The sequence below is a fragment of the Dipodomys spectabilis genome, unplaced genomic scaffold (genome assembly GCF_019054845.1).
Source record: "Dipodomys spectabilis isolate Male_0828 unplaced genomic scaffold, ASM1905484v1 ptg000102l, whole genome shotgun sequence".
Lineage (NCBI taxonomy): Eukaryota > Metazoa > Chordata > Mammalia > Rodentia > Heteromyidae > Dipodomys > Dipodomys spectabilis.
In genome coordinates, this window is record NW_024870779.1 from 487,988 (window position 1) to 508,769 (window position 20,782).

At 38.6% G+C, this 20,782-nt stretch overlaps 1 protein-coding gene across 2 annotated transcripts in view; it reads left to right on the forward strand.

Annotated features, from left to right (window-relative positions):
• The first annotated feature begins 4,254 nt into the window (after positions 1–4,254).
• Positions 4,255–20,782, forward strand: part of LOC122113987 (pleckstrin homology domain interacting protein) — a 103,938-nt gene continuing 87,410 nt past the window's right edge. Inside the window, exons 1-6 of one of the 2 annotated variants that reach the window (XM_042687124.1) lie at positions 4,255–4,505; positions 4,617–4,675; positions 4,805–4,834; positions 5,023–5,082; positions 18,314–18,464; positions 18,556–18,654. In XM_042687124.1, coding sequence (XP_042543058.1) covers positions 4,466–4,505; positions 4,617–4,675; positions 4,805–4,834; positions 5,023–5,082; positions 18,314–18,464; positions 18,556–18,654 — 439 coding nt within the window. In that variant the 5' untranslated portion in view covers positions 4,255–4,465. The remainder of the gene's footprint in view (positions 4,506–4,616; positions 4,676–4,804; positions 4,835–5,022; positions 5,083–18,313; positions 18,465–18,555; positions 18,655–20,782) is intronic. The other variant, XM_042687125.1, reaches the window with a different exon arrangement.

Sequence of the window (20,782 nt, forward strand, 5' to 3'; positions counted from 1 at the left end):
CTAGATGAATATGACATTAATAGCCCTATGCAGTACTTAAAACATGATCACCAGCACTTTTTGGAGACTCTGCACCTGACTTCTGCCACCACCCCCACCATGCCTACGTCCTTTTCCACAGTTCTATGTGCAGTCGAACCCATTTCCAGTCTATCAAACACCTTCCTATGCTAGAACATGCCTGCAGACTTCTTTGTACTTCTTGCCATCTGGAATATTTTTTTCTATTTCATCCAGTGTGTTGCTCCAAATCTTGGGGGAACATGTTCTAAAATTGATTTTCTTCTTTAGTCTTTGTAATTGTACTGTTAAATTCATGGGTTCATTTTTTAAAAGAAATACACCAATCCATGAAGATATGTATTTCGTTCGCAAATTAAGATTAAAAACTTGAAGTTATGAGGCTCATTTAACTTGGTGGGGACGGGAGGAAGAGGGACGATGAGTGAGTTACTAACATTTAAATACAGATTAAATAGATTACAGAATTGCTGGGTCTGGGTTATCTGTCACATACTAAAAGGAAATACACTCTAAGATACAAGAGATACAAGAGAGAATTGTTAAATGACGTTAAACAGCAGAAAATTACTTAATAATGGAATGGCTTACTAAACTTTTTTATCTTTATTTTTCCTACAGGAGCCAGATGTACTTCAAATTTGATAAATACTCATGCTTTGTGAAGAATGTGTGTATTAAAAAAAAGACAAGCATAGACAGAAACGTGTAATAGTGGGGAGCAGGCCAAAGGAAGAGTGTGACTTGTTATTATTACTGTTGACATTGTAAATTTTTATTCTGTTGTTGGGTAGGTATTTTTCATAGGGCATTTTGTGGGAAATGTTTTCTACTTTTGCATTTCTTTACTTTATAGGGCAAAACTCATTATAAAAATAGGAGCATCTTAGAACAAGATTTAATGTATAATTTAACAAGTAGTGGTTGTAGAAATTTTTAGAATGATGGTGACTTTCATGAATAGAGACAACCAATATTTCACAAAAGTAGACTTTTTAAACGTTTATAAACATTCCTACTCAAGAAAAGACACAAATGGCAGAAATTGACCATTAGAACAATTGCTTATAAAAATTAGGAGAAAGTTTTTGTTAAATGCACATCTTGATGAAGAATTTCACCAAAACTTTCACATTTCAAAAAATTTGTAATTCTCTCAAAGAGACTATCATATAAAAACATCAGTCCTCTTTTCCAACTTTTACTCTTCTTTTTGTTAGATTTCTTATCTCAAGGGCATAGAAATCTTTTTAAGCTGGCATTTTGTTTTTGAAGTACATGGGAAAGTTAAAATAAACAGAAAAGCACATAGACACACAAAAATGTTTGCTGAGAAAATAATTTCAGTAGTCATTGTTTGACACTTCCAAATAGACTTCCACAATAGATTTTATTTCTACTTGATATATTTTGTGTACATATGTACAATAAATTATTTAATAACCTTTGCAGTTAATAGATGAGCCTAGGATTCAGGAATGTGTTTTATGTTAAAGAATTAAAGGTTATATGGAATGTTATTTTTTTTTTAGCATTTGAAGGGCTTGATAAAATTGTATTTAACAGTCATTTCTAGAAACAAGTAGCTTATTTGGCTGAGGTTTATTGTCAGGCAGCCTATATTCTCATAATAAATCAACATTAATTAGTTCAAGAGCAGGATCATCACAATTTTCAAATTAAATATTTTTAAAATAAACTTAAAATACCATCAAAGGTTAGTCAAAATCACAGGAATATATTTTGAAAGGAGACTTTTTCCTCAAAATTTTTTTGGAGATAAGTACTCATAGTATATTTAGGAAGAAATCTTTCATGGCTTCTAAAAAAAAGCATGCATATTTCATGTTTACATAACACCCAGAAGATATATATGGCAAACTTTACTCTGAGTAATTTTATGTTCCATGTCATAATTTGATTTGTTTTCCTTCATCAGGATGAAACACCTTGTAAGTATTAGACTCATATATTTCTAAACTAGAAAATCCCAACTGGAATTTTTAGTTCTTAAAATCTGGCTATTAGAAGAGTAGCACAATAGTGTATGACATCACATTGTATTCGGAGAACATAAGACATAAAAAAAAAAAGAAGTTAAGAGCAAATATAACATCAGTCATTGAAACTCACAGAACTGCAAAAAGACATACAAAATATTTAAACCCTATCCCTCAAGCAGCCAGCTCCTATACCTGTGAGAGGAAGAACAGAATTAAATGCTCTTAAGAAGGCAAACACTGGCAGCATCCGTGCATAGCTATGTCAATAAACAGCAGTGGCTCTAATAATCATACAGCAGAAGGACCAGTCATAGTAACCTCCTGGTTTGATTTTATTGAGTTAAAAAAATGCAATTTTGCCATCCATTGTTTTCAAAGGGCATAAGGCTTTAGTCCCTTCTTTCTGACTTTTGTGGGATATTTCTGGCTATTTTAGCACAGGGCACAGCACTGGGGCAGACTTGCAGCGCTGCTAGGGCAGCTGCAGACAGCATTTCTTACTAGGAAGGAAGGTAAGAAGACACAAGGGCACAGGGCTTGATGAAATAATCTAGAAAAACACCATACAGCTCACATTTGTGATTTCCTCACAAATAACCTTTTAAAACCAGGCTCATGGAAATACAGCTTATTAGCTACAATTTTTAAGGAGACTCTTTTGTTAAGGATTAACAAAAGAATGACTGTGTCCTAATTCTCTTTTAAAATGCCACCCCTTCCCAAACACTGAACTCCCAAGTCTTTTTGGAAAGTGCTTAAATCATCTGGAAATAAATATCACTTGCTGTCCTTGTTTTCTCATAAATGGCTTTTTCCATGGTTTCTGTGGATTTCACCTTCCTCCCCACTCCTAAAAAACGAAACAAAAAAACGGTCCTTACCCTCATCAGCACAACACAGACGTATGATTTAGCATATAAAACCGTTAATTACGTACTGATTTACGAAAAATTATATTCTTTCCCTCTGTTTTCGTCCCTTTTCAAGAAGTCTTCTTGTGATTAACTGTAAACAGCAACGGTTTGCACCTTAAATTAGAAGCCATTAATTAGCATGACGAAGTCAGCTGCAAGATACACAATTTATTTAATCACTAATCACCTTGGCTAAACTGTAGCATACCCTTTGAATATCCTTAGGTAAATTATCGATCTGCCGCTAATTTACCTCCACACCAGGGATAAATATTAGTGTCCTTTTCTTTCCCTTAGGTTTACATTATCCCTTCCTGTAAGCACTTAAAAAAAAAAAAGCAGCTTTAAGGGTCTTTAATCCCTATCCCTAATTAGTCCTCAGTAGCCTTTTTCTAATCAGGGAAAAGGAAGGGGGGGGGGGGGAAGAATATATTAAGTATAAATCTGGAGTTCGCCTCTCCCGTTTGATAACAATAACAACAATAATAATTTTTTAAAAAACAACAAAAACACACGCATGCTGAAGGCCGGGGTAGTTAACAGCACAACTATGCAGAGGTGGCTGCAAGCAAATAACGGGTTTGCACAAACGCCAGGGCTTGATAACAAAAAGCAGCCCGATCGTCTCTAACCCTGAGGCGCACAGCGCTGGGTCCGGCGGGGCGAGCGAACCCGGCCCGGGCTGCGGGAGGACGCGGGGCTCGCAGGGATGCAGCCCGCAGCCTCGTCACACATGCACATGGCACGAGACTGGCACCGGCACCGTCCTGCAGCCCGGGCCGGGCGGCGCGGGCCCGAGTTCGTCCGGCGTGAGAGTGATCCGCGCGCGCGCGCGTTTGTGTGTGTGTGCGCGCGCGAGCGTGAGACCCATCCTGCGGGCACTTCCCCTCTCCGGGCAGTTTTGCTTCATTTGTTTCCTATTTCTGCTACAGAGAAAAACTAACTTCCATCTCAGCCGAGCCAGCGCCGCGGAGCGGAGCGGAGCGGAGCCGAGCGGGTGCTGCGGCCTCGTGTGTGCGTCAGATCCCTCCGCCGCCGCGGCGGCGGCCTTTGCTGAGAAGCCGCCCGCAGCCCAGCCGGGGATCCGGACCCCCCGACATCTTCCTTCTCCGACTGGAGACAAATAAATAAATAAATCGCGCCCCGGTGGGAGGAGGCGGCGGAGGAGGGCGGGGGTCGCGCCGCGCCCGGCGCTGGGGTAGGGGTCGGGGCGGAGGCGCTCTTTTTCTCTCCCCCTCCCCCCCTCCTCCGCGCGGGCCGCGCTCTGCCGGGGCCGCGCAGGCGGGGACTCCTTTCCCGGCGGAGGGATCCGCGGAGGCGGCTGCGGCCGAGGCGGCGGCCTCCGAGTTGTTGTTTCCTCCTCCGCCGCCGCCGCCTCCTCCGCCGCCGTCGCTTGAATGGTGGAGCCGCGGCTCGGCTCGTGAGCTCACGCTGACAGCCACAGGGCGGGCGGCGGCGCCGGGCCCGCTTCCCCTCGCTCGGCGGCGGCGGGCGGCCCCGCCGGCGGCCCCGGAGCCAGCCGGGACCATGTCTCGCGAGCGGAAAGGCCTCTCGGAGCTGCGATCCGGTAAGTCGGGGGGCTGCCGGGGCCGCCGGCTCCGGGCGATGCCGCCCGCGGCGCCCGCGCCCGCCGCCGCCCGCTCAGCCCGGTCTCCGGTCCCCTCTCTCTCCCGCGCAGAGCTCTACTTCCTCATCGCCCGCTTCCTGGAGGACGGACCGTGCCAGCAGGCGGCCCAGGTACGGGGCGCGCGGCGCGGCCGGGCCGGGGCGTCCGCGGCCCGGGGCGGGGGGGGGGGGTGTGGGGGGCGGCGGCGCGGGGCCGGGCCCGGGGCGCGGGGCTCAGCTCGCCCCGCTTTGTTGTCGCAGGTGCTGATCCGCGAGGTGGCCGAGAAGGAGGTAAGGGCGGCGGCGGCGGCCCGGCGCGTCCTCTCGCCGCGCGGCCGGCGGGGCCGCTGCGGGGCGGCCGCCGCCGGGGGCCGGGGGGCGCGGGGGCGCGGGGTCCGCGGCGGGGCCGGGGCGGGCGCGGGCGGGCGCGGGCGGGCCCGGGGCCCGGGACCCGGCTCACGGGGCGCCTCTCCCCGCAGCTGCTGCCCCGTCGTACCGACTGGACCGGCAAGGAGCACCCCAGGACCTACCAGAATCTGGTGAGACGCTCGCCTCGCCGGGCGAAGAAACTTTTCCCCGAGTCGAATAAAAATTGAATTTCCCGCAATTTTTTTTTTTTTTTAAACTGAGACAAAAACTTCGCCCCGGAACCGTGAGAGCGCTAAAGGCCGACGGGGAGCGTGGGGAGGTCGGGGTGGGGGGCGGCGGGGGGCCGCGGCCGGGGAGGGGACCCGCGCTCCGGGGCCGCAGGGGCTGCGGACAATTTATTTGTGATATTTGGTTAATGTGCTAGAAATAAAGATACGTCATGAGTGTTGTGCAGTGCAAGGCCCGGCGGAGGAGGGGCCGGCGCGCGCGGCCGGGCGGGGGCGCGCGCGCGCGGGGCGGGCGCGGCGCGAGGCGGGAGGGCGGGCGCGCGCGCGCCCCAGCGCTCGCTCGCTCGCTCGCTCCCTCTGGCTGGCTGGCTCGCTCGCTCGCTCGCTCAGCAGCTCTAGCTCTGCACGCGCGGCCGGCGCGGCTTTCTCCAGCTCCAACACAATAGCTGGTCGCTGAGTGCCGGGACTTGGCGTGGGCTTCCCCCCCCCCCCAGCAGGCTCGGAACCGAGGCAAGCTTGCTGGTATTATTAATTATTATTACCAGACCCTGATCCTGCGCTCCCTTTTCCTTTTAAAGTTTCAGATCCATTTCCCCTGGTTTTTCTTTTTCTTTCTTCTTTCTCGAGTTGGAGGAGTTCAGCCGTAGGATGCTAATGACACCGGCTTGCACACACATAAAGATCTGCACAAGTGCACAGCGAGGAGCTTGGGCAGGTTTTTGCTACTTGTGATGTACCTCCTGTTCAGTTCACACCCATTAATGGAGGGCCCTGCAATACTTCGGGTTTTTCTTTTTCTTTTTTTTTTTTTTAATTTAACGTTTTTACTCTGGGACGGAACTTGGCCAACCAAAGTTCCTCTGTTTATGTTGGCGTAGATTTTGTCTTAATAGCTTGAACCATAGCCTGTTTCGTGCGTTTTAATTATTTCTAAAACCGTTTTCCACAAGTGGACCTCATTTTACTATTGGGAATAGTGACTTGTGAAGTTTGAAGGAGATAAGGTTTCCATCGCATTTTCTTGACCTCAGTAGATTTTGGTGGTTTGTGTAAATGTTTGCGTGGGACCACATCAAGCCTCTGCGATTTATATAATGCTTTGCTTTTTAGGAAACAGTTGTAACTGGTGTGTGGGGATGGGGGGTTGTTACAGTTACCAGTGTTACTCTGGTCTTTTGTAATGATCAAGGAGTTTCAGGAAGCTCAATATAATTGTTTTCTGTGAGGGGCAGGCCAGGCAGTTGGTTTTGATAGCTTTTGTTTCATTTCGCACAGTTAACATATGTTTCATTTGTACATAGTCACATTGTTTAATAGGTATTGATGTCTGCTCTTGGCCGTTGAAGTAAGCAAGGATACCTACGTTTTATAAATGCAATGGAGACTTAAGCAGATTTAATTTACACACTTCAGGTTTGTTAAGTTTTCAGATAGCGATTAAAGCTAATTTCATGCGATACTTGGCTGAAGTGAATGGGGTTCCACAATTTACTGATATTTGAGATTAGGTTTTAGGGTTATTAGTACTTGACAAACTTTAGTGAATGGTCATATCTTTGTTATTTGAGAGAATTATAAATGACATGTCATTCCATTTTAAAGTTGGAAGAGGTTTAACAAAACTCACTTGAATTTTTTGTTTTTAAAACGTACAAACTCAAGTCCCAGAGAATTTTTTTATTTACTTAAGATAACATAGATTGTGGTGTCTACCCAATACTTGTAGGAGTGTCATTTGTTGTTGTTTTTAGTAAAAATAAGATTTAGGCAATAAAATTGAGATTTAGACTTAATTATCAATGGCAAGGAAGAGAAAAAAGGGGTTCTCAACATTTTACATTTCTCATCAATTTCTCAAATTTAAGATAAAGCAACTGTCTTATCACCGTGTTATCCAGTACTATCATCTTTTTGAATGGGAGTGGCTTTTCTTGCTTGCAGAATTACTAGAACAGTCCTGTTGACATGCTTACAAGACAGTTAAGAATTCTTACTAAAACTTGGGGGTTCTTTGATTGTTTTTTGTGTTTTGATTTAATCAGCAGCAAACTCTGCTGGATGTAGTGTACCATTTGAGGCAGTCATACCCATCAAACTATATAAATGTATAGGTGAACATTATTTGACTTTTTAAGTAATAATTAGTTTAATAGTACAGTTTGAAATTTTATGTTCAGGTAGAACCAAAGTTTCTTTATTTTCTACTGTCTTAATCTTATGGCTGAAAATAGTTTGTTGTGTGTCAATTGAAATTAACATTGTTTTGAAGATTATTTTATGAGTGAAACTAAAGTTTCAGTAGTTTCTACTTCTATCAATGATTTGTTTACATACTTACTGGTCAATAGGGAAATCAGTCTACAATGGAATCATAATGTTTACATTTTGGTCCAGAGGAAAATGGAGTCATAAGGATAAGTTTAGAAAGTTCATAGATTAAAAAAATTGATGCATATATTTTAGGTATCATTAGGAAAGGAAATGCTCATAACCTGAGTATTATCTTTGTCTTTGGTATCATAAACTGAGTTATTACCACTTTCTTTAAGATTTAAAATATTTTAGCAGTAAATGGAATTTATAGGATATTAAAATTGTTTTTGCCTCTACTATTTTTATTCATATATATATAAATATGAGATTTATTTTAAAGCAAAAAGACAGTTTTTAAGTGGAGTAAAGTAAAAAACTTTTTATAGAAGAAAAACCAACTTTTTTGGACAAAGGCACTTTAGTTGAACTGGCTTCTTAATTCTAATTTATACTAGTCACCTTAATTATTGATGACTTTTACAAAATCCTAAGGTAGAATTGTTAAGCATTTTTACCAGATTGGTATCATTGATTGTATTTTTGCTTGCTTGCAAGCCTGTGTTTTTTTCCCTCTCCAAAACTGTGTTAATGTTTTACTAATTTGCTAGGATGAAGTCATTTTTCTTTTTCAAGCAGTGATATTTGCTTTTCTTAAAGTGATTCCATTTTATTAGAAATCTTCCTTTTCAAATAAAAGGCTATTGGGAGATATGGGTTCTGGTCTTAAGCTCTATTGACAGCCTGCTGGTAATCTTGGGCAACTGAAATTTCACTTGCCTCAGTTATCTTTGAAATTTTTTTCCTATTCTGAAAATCTGTGGTTTTGCTCTAGAAATCTTACTTATATAACAGCTAAGTAGATGTAAATTTGGAATCACTTTGTAGGCATTATGGGTAGACTGCTAGAAAAAGTTTACTAGTTCTAACTGATTTTGTGAAACAATGACCACTAAGTCAAGTGGTTGAAAAGTCTGACTTGATAGAGACTATTTGGAGCTCTTTTCTTTTGGTAATGATGGTAAAGCAATGGAGTATATGATGTGAGCCTAGATGGTGAATCCGGCTACTTGTTTACAGAAATCTGGGATGTAAAACCATCATAACTTTGTATTATTTTTGAAAATTGTCACAGAGGCCATGCTTTATTTTAGTGGTCTGTTTTAAAGATGTATTTGTTCTAAACAATTTAATTCAGTGTTTTGCATTCCTCGGTTAGAGGAGATAAGTTCTATCAGTGTTGGTTTTTAAGTCCACTTTGAGATTCTTTGTAAGGTAAGCCACAAGTCTTTGTTTTTGTTATTTAACCCAGAAACTCTGCTCATGTGGTAGCTGTTGCTCCCTTTCCCAAATTTTGTGGCTATCTACTATTTTGCTGTGGAATTACAGCAAATAAAATTATATCCTGTACAACTTCCTTTGGGCAAATAATTCCAAACAAGCCAATTTCATTCTTGCTTTTCCTTTCAACATAAATTTCCGGGTTTAGCGAAAAAACTTGAATATTAATCTAGTTGGCACACAGCAGATAATACTGAGCATATGCATTTAAATTAGTTATTTACTACTGAGCATAGAAGTAGTCTCACTTGAGTTTGAACACAGACAAGGAAAAGGGTGATTAGATGGAGAAATTTTGATGTTAAGGAAATGAAAAGGACAATCTAGTTTATGCATCTTCTGCTTAAGTTGAAATTAAATTTAATGAGATTTATAGAATAAGCCCTAAACCATCTGTGGCAGTATGGATAATGGAGTTTGATACAAAGGGATTATCAAGAACCAAAAGATTTAGGATTCTGACTGGCCTGATCTCTGTCAGAACAGGCATGTACCTTGTCTTGGCAGAAGAAATAACTCTTACTTGTATCATTTGACCTTGATTTCGTTTGGGATAGAAAAATACTAAATTCTAGGCAACTTGGTGAAACATGCTTTAACTGGTACTGTGGTCATACATACAGTAGTAGTAGTTACTTTGAATGCTGTAAAATGGACAAATTAATGAAACGAGTGCCAAGATTATATTGACATGTTAAACAGTTTTTAAGGATTTTTCTTCAGGTAATAACTTTTCTACCAGATTTATGAGTATTAAGTTATGCTAAATAAATGATTTCTTTAAAGAAAATTTCTTGACGGAACTATTTTTCACTCATAAATATGTCTGTGATTTAAAAAGAAATGTCAAACTATCTTTTAAGTAGTTAAAATTTGTCTTTTTTGGGGTCATGCTGAAGTTTGAACTCAAGGCCTCACATACTTGCTCAGCTGGAACTCTGCCACTTGAGTCACATCTCCAGTTTGGCTTTTTGCTGGTTAATTGCATATAGAGTTTCTTGGACTTTGCTACTCAGACTGGTTTCAAACAACAGTTTTGATGTTAGCTGGAGTTGGGACTATAAGCATGAGCCACCTTAAAGAGTTCACCTTAAAATAGTTTTAGTATGTCATGCTTTTTTTTTTCTCCTTCCCCCCCTTTTTAAACATTATGTAATCAGATTTTGACAAATACAATTTGGAACAGTCATATTGTCTTCAGATGATAAATTTATATTGATAATACAGATTAAATTATATGAGTGAGTTCTTAATAGTTGGCTAATTTTGGAAATAAGATTTTCAAGTTGAGTTGCAGTTGTTTACTCGCAATTATGAATAAACCAAGATTAATTTTGATACTTGATGAGGTTTTATATTAATTCTATTATACTAGTTAATATAGAAACTATAAGCATCTTAAATATTCTGAAAGTAGTTTAGCTTAAAGGATTTGACTTGGCATATATAGCTCTTATTAAGCCTTTAATAATCAAAATTGTGTTCTAATAAGGAAAAAAGTTTTGAGAAGGACATAGTAAAGTAATAAAAATAACTGTAAACTTGAAACCAGATTACTGGGTCTCATTATTGATTCCTTTTTTTTTTTTCTATTTTCTAAACGTATGTCATTGGATAAACTGTTGTGTTGAACTTAAGTTTTCTTTACCTATGAGATATGGAAAGTTTAAATTTATTTGTTTATGAAGAATAAGTAATTTTTGAATACAGTTTATTTTCTATGGAAAAGTTATTGCATCATACTAATGATCAGGAAATGCATGCTACTTTGAAGATTATATTTGTTATAACAGATTTATAAGTTTGAGAATTTTAGCTGATGTTTTAATAAACATAGCATAATGAAATAGCAAATATGTCTTTTTAAATTTATAATTTTGTTTATATGCTAGAGTGGACATAAAGATAAGAGCTATGTTTCACAAAGCTGGTTTTTAGAATTTAAAGTACATAATAGAGAGCAGAAGTGACCAGACTTTTGGATATGACAGAATTTAAAAGATCAATCAGGTGTTGAAGACAAAAGGTTGAAGTGTAGTCAAGACAGATTATATTGGTGCCAAACATTAGGAGACTTTTTTCATAAAGATTTAATTATATGTTAGTAGAATGGTATTTCTAAGCCAACACAAGCAAACCAAGAAATTGAAATAAATATATTGATCTAACTTCACTTGAAAAGTTCTTGGAAAAGATACCCAAAACTATTTCCCTGGTTAAGTAAAAAAACAACATATTCTTTGTTTATTTATTTATTTTTTTTGGGTCCGGTCGTGGGGCCTGAACTCTGGACCTGGGCGCTATCCCTCAGCTCTTCAGCTCAAGGCTAGCGCTCTACCACTAGAGCCACAGCGCCACTTCCGGCTTTTTTCTTTTTGCTTATGTGGTGCTGAGGAATCAAACTCAGGGCCTCAGGCATGCAAGGCAAGTGCTCTACCACTGAGCCACCTTCCCAGCTCCACACTATATTCTTTGTAATTTGGAGTGTAATTAAAGTAGCCCTTAACTCTTATATCAGGTACAGTGCTAAGGTTATATGATTTAAGTAACGAGTAATGGCTGCCTTCCAGATGGTGACTATTGGAATTCCATTTATACAGATGAAGACACTGAAGCTTAGAGTGTTTTCTCCATGCGTACAGTACATTCAGCAAGTTTAAATCCAGACTATTTGACTTGAGATTTCTTCTTTTAAGCTACTTTTCCTGAAAAATTAAGAAGCTCTTAATGATACTATGTCCACTTCATACTTTTCTTTCCTCTCACACCTTCTGCTAATGGCAAACTTTACTTGGCTGGAAAGGAAAACTGCTTATCTGGAGAAGTTTACTATTAGAAGGCAGTCTTCTCACTTTCTAACCTTTTTCCTTCAGCATTACAGTTCACATTTTCATATCATTGAAGTTGTAACTTAAGTATTCCAACTTCCTGGGGCTGGTGGGACTCGAACCCATGATTGACAAAAGGAGTCACCAACACTCAGTCAATCGGGTTGGCAATCTTTATTAGCCTCAGCGACTGCTCCCCACCATCAGGATAGCTAAGAATAGCCCTGAGCTCAAAATGGGGTAGGCTTATATAGGAGAAAACCTGCAAGGAGCCACTCACAGGTGGCCAATGGTAGTTTCACAATGGGCAAAGAAGCAAGTTATCTAGAAGCAGGGCTAGCATTTAGTGATTACAAATGGTGATTACAGTTTAGGTAACCAAGGCAATAGATCTAGAAATAGCAATTGTGTGTGTGTGTGTGTGTGTGTGTAATTTCGGACAAGATGGACAGGAGATGAGAAGAGCTGCTTCTCTTTCACAAGATTCTGTTGTACTATTGAAACATTGTTAGTTATGGGTCATTTTTTTAGAAGAAAGATTGGTAAACTATAGCTGCTGTGGGTAAATCCTATACGAAACTAGTTTGTTTAAGGCTTTTGAACTAAGGATATTACATGGAAATAGTATATAGACATCAAAGATTGAGATACACTGTCTAACCCTGGAAAATGTTTTCTGATCTCTGTGCTGAATAATGTTATGACTTAAAAAAAAATCTGTTAAATTCAGATTTTTAATAATTATAAACCATTATTTAAGGATTATTAATAGGTGATTTGCAGTGGATGTTAGGAGTGAAAACTCTATTACTAACCTTCTGGTCTAGCCAATGGAGTAGTAAGCCTCGAGTGAGTGGCAGACTCCGGGTTTGCATTCACAGTAGGCTCTGTCTGAGATACATCTTAGTGGTAGGAGATAAAAGGATTTGTTCATTTCAAAAGGGATACAGGTTTTAAAATTCTTGGACTGGAATGGGCACTTAAATTTTATATAGTGATCATAAGTTTTGTGGTATTAATGTTAATCTGTTCATCACACCTTTCTCACTTTAAACTGAAGATTTAGAAATAGAGTTTTAGAAACAGTGACAAAAGTAGGATTGATCACCTTGATTTCTGTAGCCATCTTTTTCTCATCACTGTAGATACATCTACTTATATATATATATGTGTGTGTGTGTGTGTATATATGTGTGTGTGTGTGTGTATATATATATATATGTATATATATATATATCTCGTTTTAGCAGGTATTTATTTTAAAGTAGGGGAATGGAGGAGATAGGGAAACATTTCCTGCTTCCCTGTAGGAAATGGAAGGTCAGGCTGGACTTGTCTCTAAAAAGCAACATGAATATATTTAAATGTAGGTATGAATGGGAAGTAGCTAGTTGAGAAGGAAGTTTGTTAACATAGAGAGTAGGGACTCATAACTAAGGAGCTCTGGGGAGTTAGAGAGTTAGGATTCAGAATTAAAAATTTAAAAATCCTTAGATTTTTGTCTGTAGGGGGAGGTATGCTTTTATACTGGTTTTCTTAGTAATAAAAGTGAGTGCTAACATTTATTTTCTGGTTTAGTTTAATGTTAACTGAAAACTGTTGGAAGTGTCTTATTTTATAATTTACCTTTGCCTACTAACACATTTATTTGAGGCAGTTGGTATGAATGTAGGTTCTGGAGTGAGATTGCCTTATCTCCTTTGTTTGTGGACTGAGAATAATGATACTATATACTAATTAGGGTTGTTAAGATAATTAACTGGGGGTTTTGTTTATATTGAGACAAGGTCTTGTTTGTAGCTCAGGTTAGACCTCACTTGAGGTCAGTCTCCCAAGTGCTAGGAGTGTAGGGATGTGTACTAGTAAAATTTACCACTGTTACCATGGGATCTGGCATTTATTCTGCAGCCAGTATGTGTTTGTTTTGTAAATATTAATATTGATCATTCTTTTAGGTTTGTAATTGTGTTATTCTTTATATGTGTTATGTATCTTGAGAGTTTGAAAGCCAGTGATTATCACAGCAGAAGGCTTTACAAAAGAGAAAAGAGTTCAATAGGGCTGGAGATTAATGAACCGTTAAGTATAAATTTAAAAATAACTTCTTAGAAGTCTCAACAATTAAGGTAAGCTATTTTGCGGTAAACTAGGTGTACATTTTCAAGATTTTTTGGGGGGCACATTAAACTGAACATTGATAAACATGTCAGATAACAGAAAGGTGAATGTGTGGTAAGAGCTCTTTTGTGTCAAGTCAGGAGAGTGAAAGCCTGGAAGACAAATGAGATTGACAGTGGATCATTCTTTAAATGCTACCAGTAGAGTAGCTGTGAGATTAAAGTTGAAAAAAGTAGAGAACTTTTCTTTTCCCTAAGAAGCAACATGAATATATTTAAATATAGGTATGAAGGGGAAGGAGCTAGTTGAAAAGGAAGTTAGTTGACACAGTGTGGAGGACTCCCTATAGTTTAGGAGTTCTGGGGAGTTAGAGAAGTTAAGATTCAAAGCGTAGGTAGAGTAATTTGATCTTAGATACTAAGAAGGGGTAATAATAAGAAACAGGCTCGGTACATGTCTAGGAAGCTTTACAGGAAACAAACCTTGAACTTCCTGATGTTGAGGAAATAAGTGGTGGAAAGGATTCAGAAGAAACATTGTTAGTCTACTATCATAATTTGTTCTGCATACCCTTGTGTGTGGGCACTTCAGAGACTGCTAAGTAGACATACTGAGTATATGTTCTCTGATGCCAATTTTTCTCTGTACTTCTTTCTGTTTTGCTTAGAATTTTGTTTGGTCATATATCGTGGTTTTAAAGTATTATTTCAATATAATAAAGCATTAGAATGTGTAAAGCACTTTTTTTCGTTCTCTGTTTTTATGTTCTATGTTTTGAGTTTGAGGGAAGTGGGAAGGTCAGTAGTTGTTTACATAAAGATTTTCCTGAATCTTTAAAGCAGGGATATTGAATATATATTTTTTTGTGTCATACACACTGTATTCAAAGTCCTGTTTTTCTTGGTTTTCATTTTTTGGGTGCTAATCAAGCACTCTACCATCTGTAGCACACCTCCAACCTTTTTTTCATTAGTTATTTTTGAAGGTGGGGCCTTTTTTTTTTTGGAGTCTACCTCTCAAGTGTCTTGGGTTATTCATGAGCCACCCAGCCTGGACCTTTTATTTCCCCTTGGTATTCATTCTGCCAAGATTTAACTATGGCATGCCAGACTGCTCTTTTAAAGTCTTATAGTATAATATGGCTTCTTCATGGCAGTAGTAATTATAAAGAGTAAGGTTGCCTTCTCTTATTATGCCTACCTTAGAAGTATCTGTATTAGGCAACTTTTTAAAAAATCTGTATTCTGGGCTGGGAAGGTGGCTCAGTGGTAGAGTACTTGCCTTGCATGCATGAGGCCCTGGGTTCGATTCCTCAGCACCACATAAGCAAAAAGAAAAAAAGCCAGAAGTGGCACTGTGGCTCAAGTGGTAGAGCACTAGCTTTGAGCTGAAGAGCTGAGGGACAACGCCCAGGCCCAGAGTTCAAGCCCCACAACTGGCCCCCCCCCCCCCAAAAAAAATCTGTGTTACATAGTTAAAAAGCATAACAGATAACAAAAGATAACAAGATGATACAAGAAACAAAATGATCTACTCCCTCACATAACAGCTCATTCTCCAAGTTGGTCTCCGGAAGAATTCAGTTTCCATTACTTGATATACTTGACAGCAATATACAAACTGTTTCTTTTTTTTAATTCCTTTTTTGGCTGTGTGTGTGTGTGTGTGTTTGTGCGCGCGCGCGCACGCGCGCATGTGCATGCGTGCATTCAGGTATGTGTGCATTTGTGCTTGTCCTGGTGCTGGAACTTGGCCTAGGAGCTGTCCCATGGCCTTTGTGCTCAAGGCTAGCACTGTACCATTTGAGCCACAGCCCTACTACCAACTCTTTTTTGGGGAGTTAATTGCAGATAAGAGCCTCATGGACTTTGCAGCATAGGCTGGATTTGAACCATAATCCTCAGACCTAGCTTTTTGAGAAGCTAGGATTGTGTGATCTACCGATGCCCAACGGTGTGTTTTCGAAGACGGTCTCACTATGTAGATTAGGCTGACTTTCAAACTCCTTGGTTTCAAGACCTCTTTAAACTGAAAAAATTAATGAGGTTCCTGTGTTTACATGGTTTCTAATCTACTGGTGCTTACAATATCAGAAAGAGAATTTAACATATTAGAAACTTATTAAATACTAACCCAGTAAGCTAGTTTCATATTAATACAAGTAGCATTTTATTATCCAAAAGAAATTTATGAGAATAACATTGTTTCCATTTTCATGTCTTTAGTATGTGTCTTAGTAGAAAACTATTTAAGAGTCCTGTATCTACTTTTGCATCAACCCCCCTGTGACATAGTTGTGTAGGTAGCCACTAGCACCCCTTGCCATATACTCATGAGAAGATGAAAGTGTAAAGCAAGTGAAGTCTTAGTGTTACTATTCATAGTTTTTACTGCAGAATCCCCTCAGGGAGAGTCCTTACCCCCCCCCCCCCCCCCCAAGTAGAATAGTTAGTTTCAGCAAGGAGACTTACTTTGTAGCTTGGTAGCTACATTTCAAGTGTTAATGCCTGGTTTATTTCTATTTCGATTATGATATTCTATTTTGATTATGATATTTACTATAAAAGATGCTATAAGAAACGTTAGCATTTCACATCATGGTTTCAAATACTGGCATCAATTAAGTAGCATTTTGAAGTTGTTCCTAAAGTTATCTCTTTCTAGTTGGTAGGTTTATTTTACAGTTGAGGTTGTTTAGGGCAACTGTTAGAATTTGCCTTTATTTCTATAAGATTTTTGGTGGATACTAAAATTTAGCATAGATGCGGTGTTAAGTATTCTTAATGTTATAATGAGAATGTAAACAATATTTGTCTTTCATAATTATTCTGGAGATTTTATCAGTCTCAAAATTATTTTATAGTCAGATACATTTGCCTTCTGGTTGCTTAAAGTTATTGAAAACCCAAATTGCAAAGTATTCCTTTATAGTGTTCTGAATTTTGCTTGTTTCTGTCATGATTTCTCATTTTTGACTTTTATTTATTTGAGTGTGTTCTCTTCTTTTTTTAGTCAGATTTGCCAAGGGTGTGTCAATTTTGTTAATTTTCTTCAATGAACCAACTCAGTTTTGTTGATTCTTTCTATGGTTTTTTTAGTCTCTTTAACTGACTTATTTTGGATTTAATTTTGATTGTTTCTGTCTACTGGTTTGGGGTTTGGCTTGTTCCTGTTATTCTGGAAGCTTGAAGGTACATCATTAAAGTGTTGGTTTGAGATTTCTTCAATTTGCTGAGATAGGCACTAGAGCTATAAAATTTTCTTAAAGTACTGCCTTTGCTGGGTCCCGCAGGAGATGGTATTTTGAGTGTTCATTTTTTGTTAAATTTCATAAATGTTTGACTTTCTATTCTAATCTCGTCAGTAACCCACTGGTCATTCAGCAATGTGTTGTTCAGTCTCCATTAGTTAAGAGAATTTTCTATGATAACTTTTTGTGTTGAGCTCTAATTTTATTCTGTTGTCTGATAAGATGCAGGGAATAATCAAGAAAATGTGGTATATGTACACAATGGAATTCTGTGCTTCCATTAGAATGATACTGCACCATTCATAAGGAAATGGAAAAAATTATATTAAGTGAAGTAAGCCAGACACAAAAAAATATTGGTTGCATGGTTTCTCTCACTTACAGTAATTAGAATGTGCCTATAAATCTACAAGTAAACACAGTGGATGGTAAAAACAAAATGTTACACTTGGGCATGATAAACAGGACTCTATAAACATTCGCACAATGAGAGCAAAGGATCACACAGTGAGACCAAAGGAGGAGATTCTTAGGAGAGGATCACAAAGGCTCAATAGGTAGTGCATATATGACCGTATAAATGATGTTTATCGAAATGAACTTCAAGAAATAGGAACAAGAGTGGGTTTTATTTTTTGTTATTGTTATTTTGCTTTTTCCTCCTCCTTTGTCTCTGTTTTTGATTTCTGTCCTTTTGTCTTGTGTGTACTCTGTTTTGGGGAGGGTAAGGGTAGCAAAGAAATGGTGGGACAAAGAGTGAACAAATATAGCAGTGTTAATATGCTGACGTAAACTATACAACTTGAGGGGGAGAGAACAACTTGGTCGGGAGAGAAAAACTGGGAGAACATAAGGGAAGAGGGGACAATGTTCAAAAAGAATGTATTCTTTACCTGACTTGGATAACTGTAACCCCTCTGTACATCACCTTTACAATATAAATAAATAACCAAATAGTGAAGTAAAAATATGCCATATACTTAGGATATACAAACAAGGCCCTAGGTCTGTGATTCTCAGTGTCCTCTCCTCAAAACCTAAATATAAAGAAAGACATACTATATAGTCCATATATTTTGTTATTGTTCATTATTCACATTGCTCAGGCCCTGGCTTTATAACTTGCTACATGTAGATTCCATTAGTATTTTAGTCTATTTTTCTCTCTCAATTAGTGATGGGTAGGATAACTTCTGAGGGCTAAGTAAAATGTGAGCAAATGTAAAATGTTGATCAGCTAGAAGAGATTACATATTTTTAAAAGCACATTTGACTTAAATGATTATTTTGCTTTAGCAAGTTTTTATGCTTGTCCTTCCATATCTAGGTGAAGTATTACCGACATCTGGCACCTGATCACTTGCTGCAGATATGTCATCGACTAGGTCCTCTTCTTGAGCAAGAAATTCCTCAGAGTGTTCCTGGAGTACAAACCTTATTAGGAGCTGGAAGACAGTCCTTGCTACGCACAAATAAAAGTATGAACATTTTCTAGTAGGATTTAGATGTTCTGTTTATTTTATTTTTGTGTCTTGTTTTTGTATGCATAAAAATATGTGTGTTTAATAGGCTGCAAGCATGTTGTATGGAAAGGATCTGCTCTGGCTGCACTACATTGTGGAAGACCACCAGAGTCACCAATTAACTATGGTAGCCCACCTAGCATTGGTGAGTTGTTTGAGTTCACTATTGTAGTTGGTATACTCCAGGTAAAGAGATGTTGAAAATACAAATAAGAAAGGTTTTTAGTTACTGTGACAGTACAGAACTAAATATTTAGGTAGACATCACTAGAAAAGAATTCCTTATTAATAGTTTTAATACTGAAGACATAAATCTAATTGTGGATTACATATTGTTTATTATTTAGGCTGATTAGTTGTCCCTACTTTTTTTAATTACAAAAAGTCCTTACTAAAGTGTACATTATTAGGTTAATGAGCATCATCAGTATTATAAGTTAGTTTTAGTGATAGAAAATTATTTGGCTGTTAACACTGCATGAATCTTTGTAAAGTTCCAAAGAAGGAAAACTTATGAGCATATTCTTCTTCTTGAATTGCTTTTCTAGATTTATTCCTTTTATCTGTTTCTATAGACCCTTGTTTTACCTGGATTAATGCACTGTCCTCTGAACTTTTTGCTTTTACAACTTCCTTCTAGCTTACTGTGTAACTTGATAAATACTGGTTTTATTCAATTCTGCCTTTGTACTTTTGCTTAAGGAATTTTAAAGAAGCTGAGTATATTTTAATGGTACTTCATCTCCCATACAAGTTAACCCCTGCTTTAATATTTTAATCATAACTGTAGCCTCTATTCTCCTGCCTAACTGGGAATGTTATTCCCTTTCCACTAATCCAAATTTTATGTCTTCCTTTTCTGAATCTTATACTTGTAATCACTGTTAACACTTTGTATATAATCATTGTTACATTTTGTATACTTTTGCTTAGTGTTTGCATATATTTTTTACTGCTTTACTCTCAATATTTTGTATCTTTTTTTCTTCTTTTGTTTCAGCCCTGGGGCTTGAACTCAGGGCCTGGGCACCATCCCTGAGTTCTTGTGCTCAAGTTTAGTGCTCTACCAGTTGAGCCACAGCTCTGTTTGCGGCTTTTTTTGTGTGTGTCTAATTGGAGAATAGGAGTCCTTCTCTGGCTGACTTGGAACTGTGATCCTTAGATTTCAGCCTCCTGAGTACCTACGATTATAGGCATGAGCTACTGTCACCTGGCAACATTTTGCATCTTTATTTCCCATCTTTTAAAAATAGCATAGAAGTGCCTTTAGAAATATAGTATTACAGCCAGGCTCTGGTGGCTCATGCCTGTAATCGTAGCTACTCAGGAGGCTGAGATCTGAGGATTGAGGTTCAAAGCCAGCCGGGGCATAACAGTTCCTGTGAGACCTTTATCTCCAATTACCCACTCAAAAACTAGAAGCAGTGCTGTGGCTGAAAGTGGTAGAGCACTAGCCTTGAGCAAAAAGAGCTCAGGGACTGAACCCAAGCCCTGAGTTCAAGCCCCACAACCTCCCCCCCCCCACCAAAAAAAAATACAGTAATACAGTATTACACATTTTGTTTTACGTGGAACATTTGGTTATTTACATGTAAATATTGATGGTTTTGAATTTACTGTCTCTTGCTACTTTTACGTGAAACTACTTCTTTTCTGATTGCCTTTGGGATTTTTCTATTCTTTATATTCTGCAGTTTGACCATGATATGTCTTGATGTCAATCACTTTTTGTACAACTTACTTGACATTCATTAGGCTTCTTGAGCCTTCAGTGTCTTTTATTGAAACTGGAAATTTTCTAGCCATTCTTTGAAAAATATCCTCTTCACTCTTCATTCTTTCTCCTTGAGGACTTCACAGTTAAACAGATGGAAACTTTGTATTTCTAGGGTTTTTTTTCCTTCTCTTCCTTGGCATTTTGATTTAGGTTTTTACAATACCTCTGTTACCACTTTAGTTCTTTATGTGTTGCTTATGTGGAAGGCTGGTGCTAAGTTCCGTAGTCTTGGAGAGTGTAGATTATGCCTATTGCCTAGGAATATTTAAGTGTAAGGAAATAGTTTTGTCTTGAAAAACAGGTTTATTATCCAAGGGTAAGTTTATACAATAAATGGAGATTTTGTCTTCATTTATAATTTAAGTTTTTTTTTTTCAAAAAACTTGAACAGACAACAAGGAGTCACTTAAAACTAAATGCAAATTCTTCAAAGAGAAAACTCTTGTTGTCTTAATGTCAAGGTTATCTTTTGCAGTATTTCCAATATTGTCTTTGA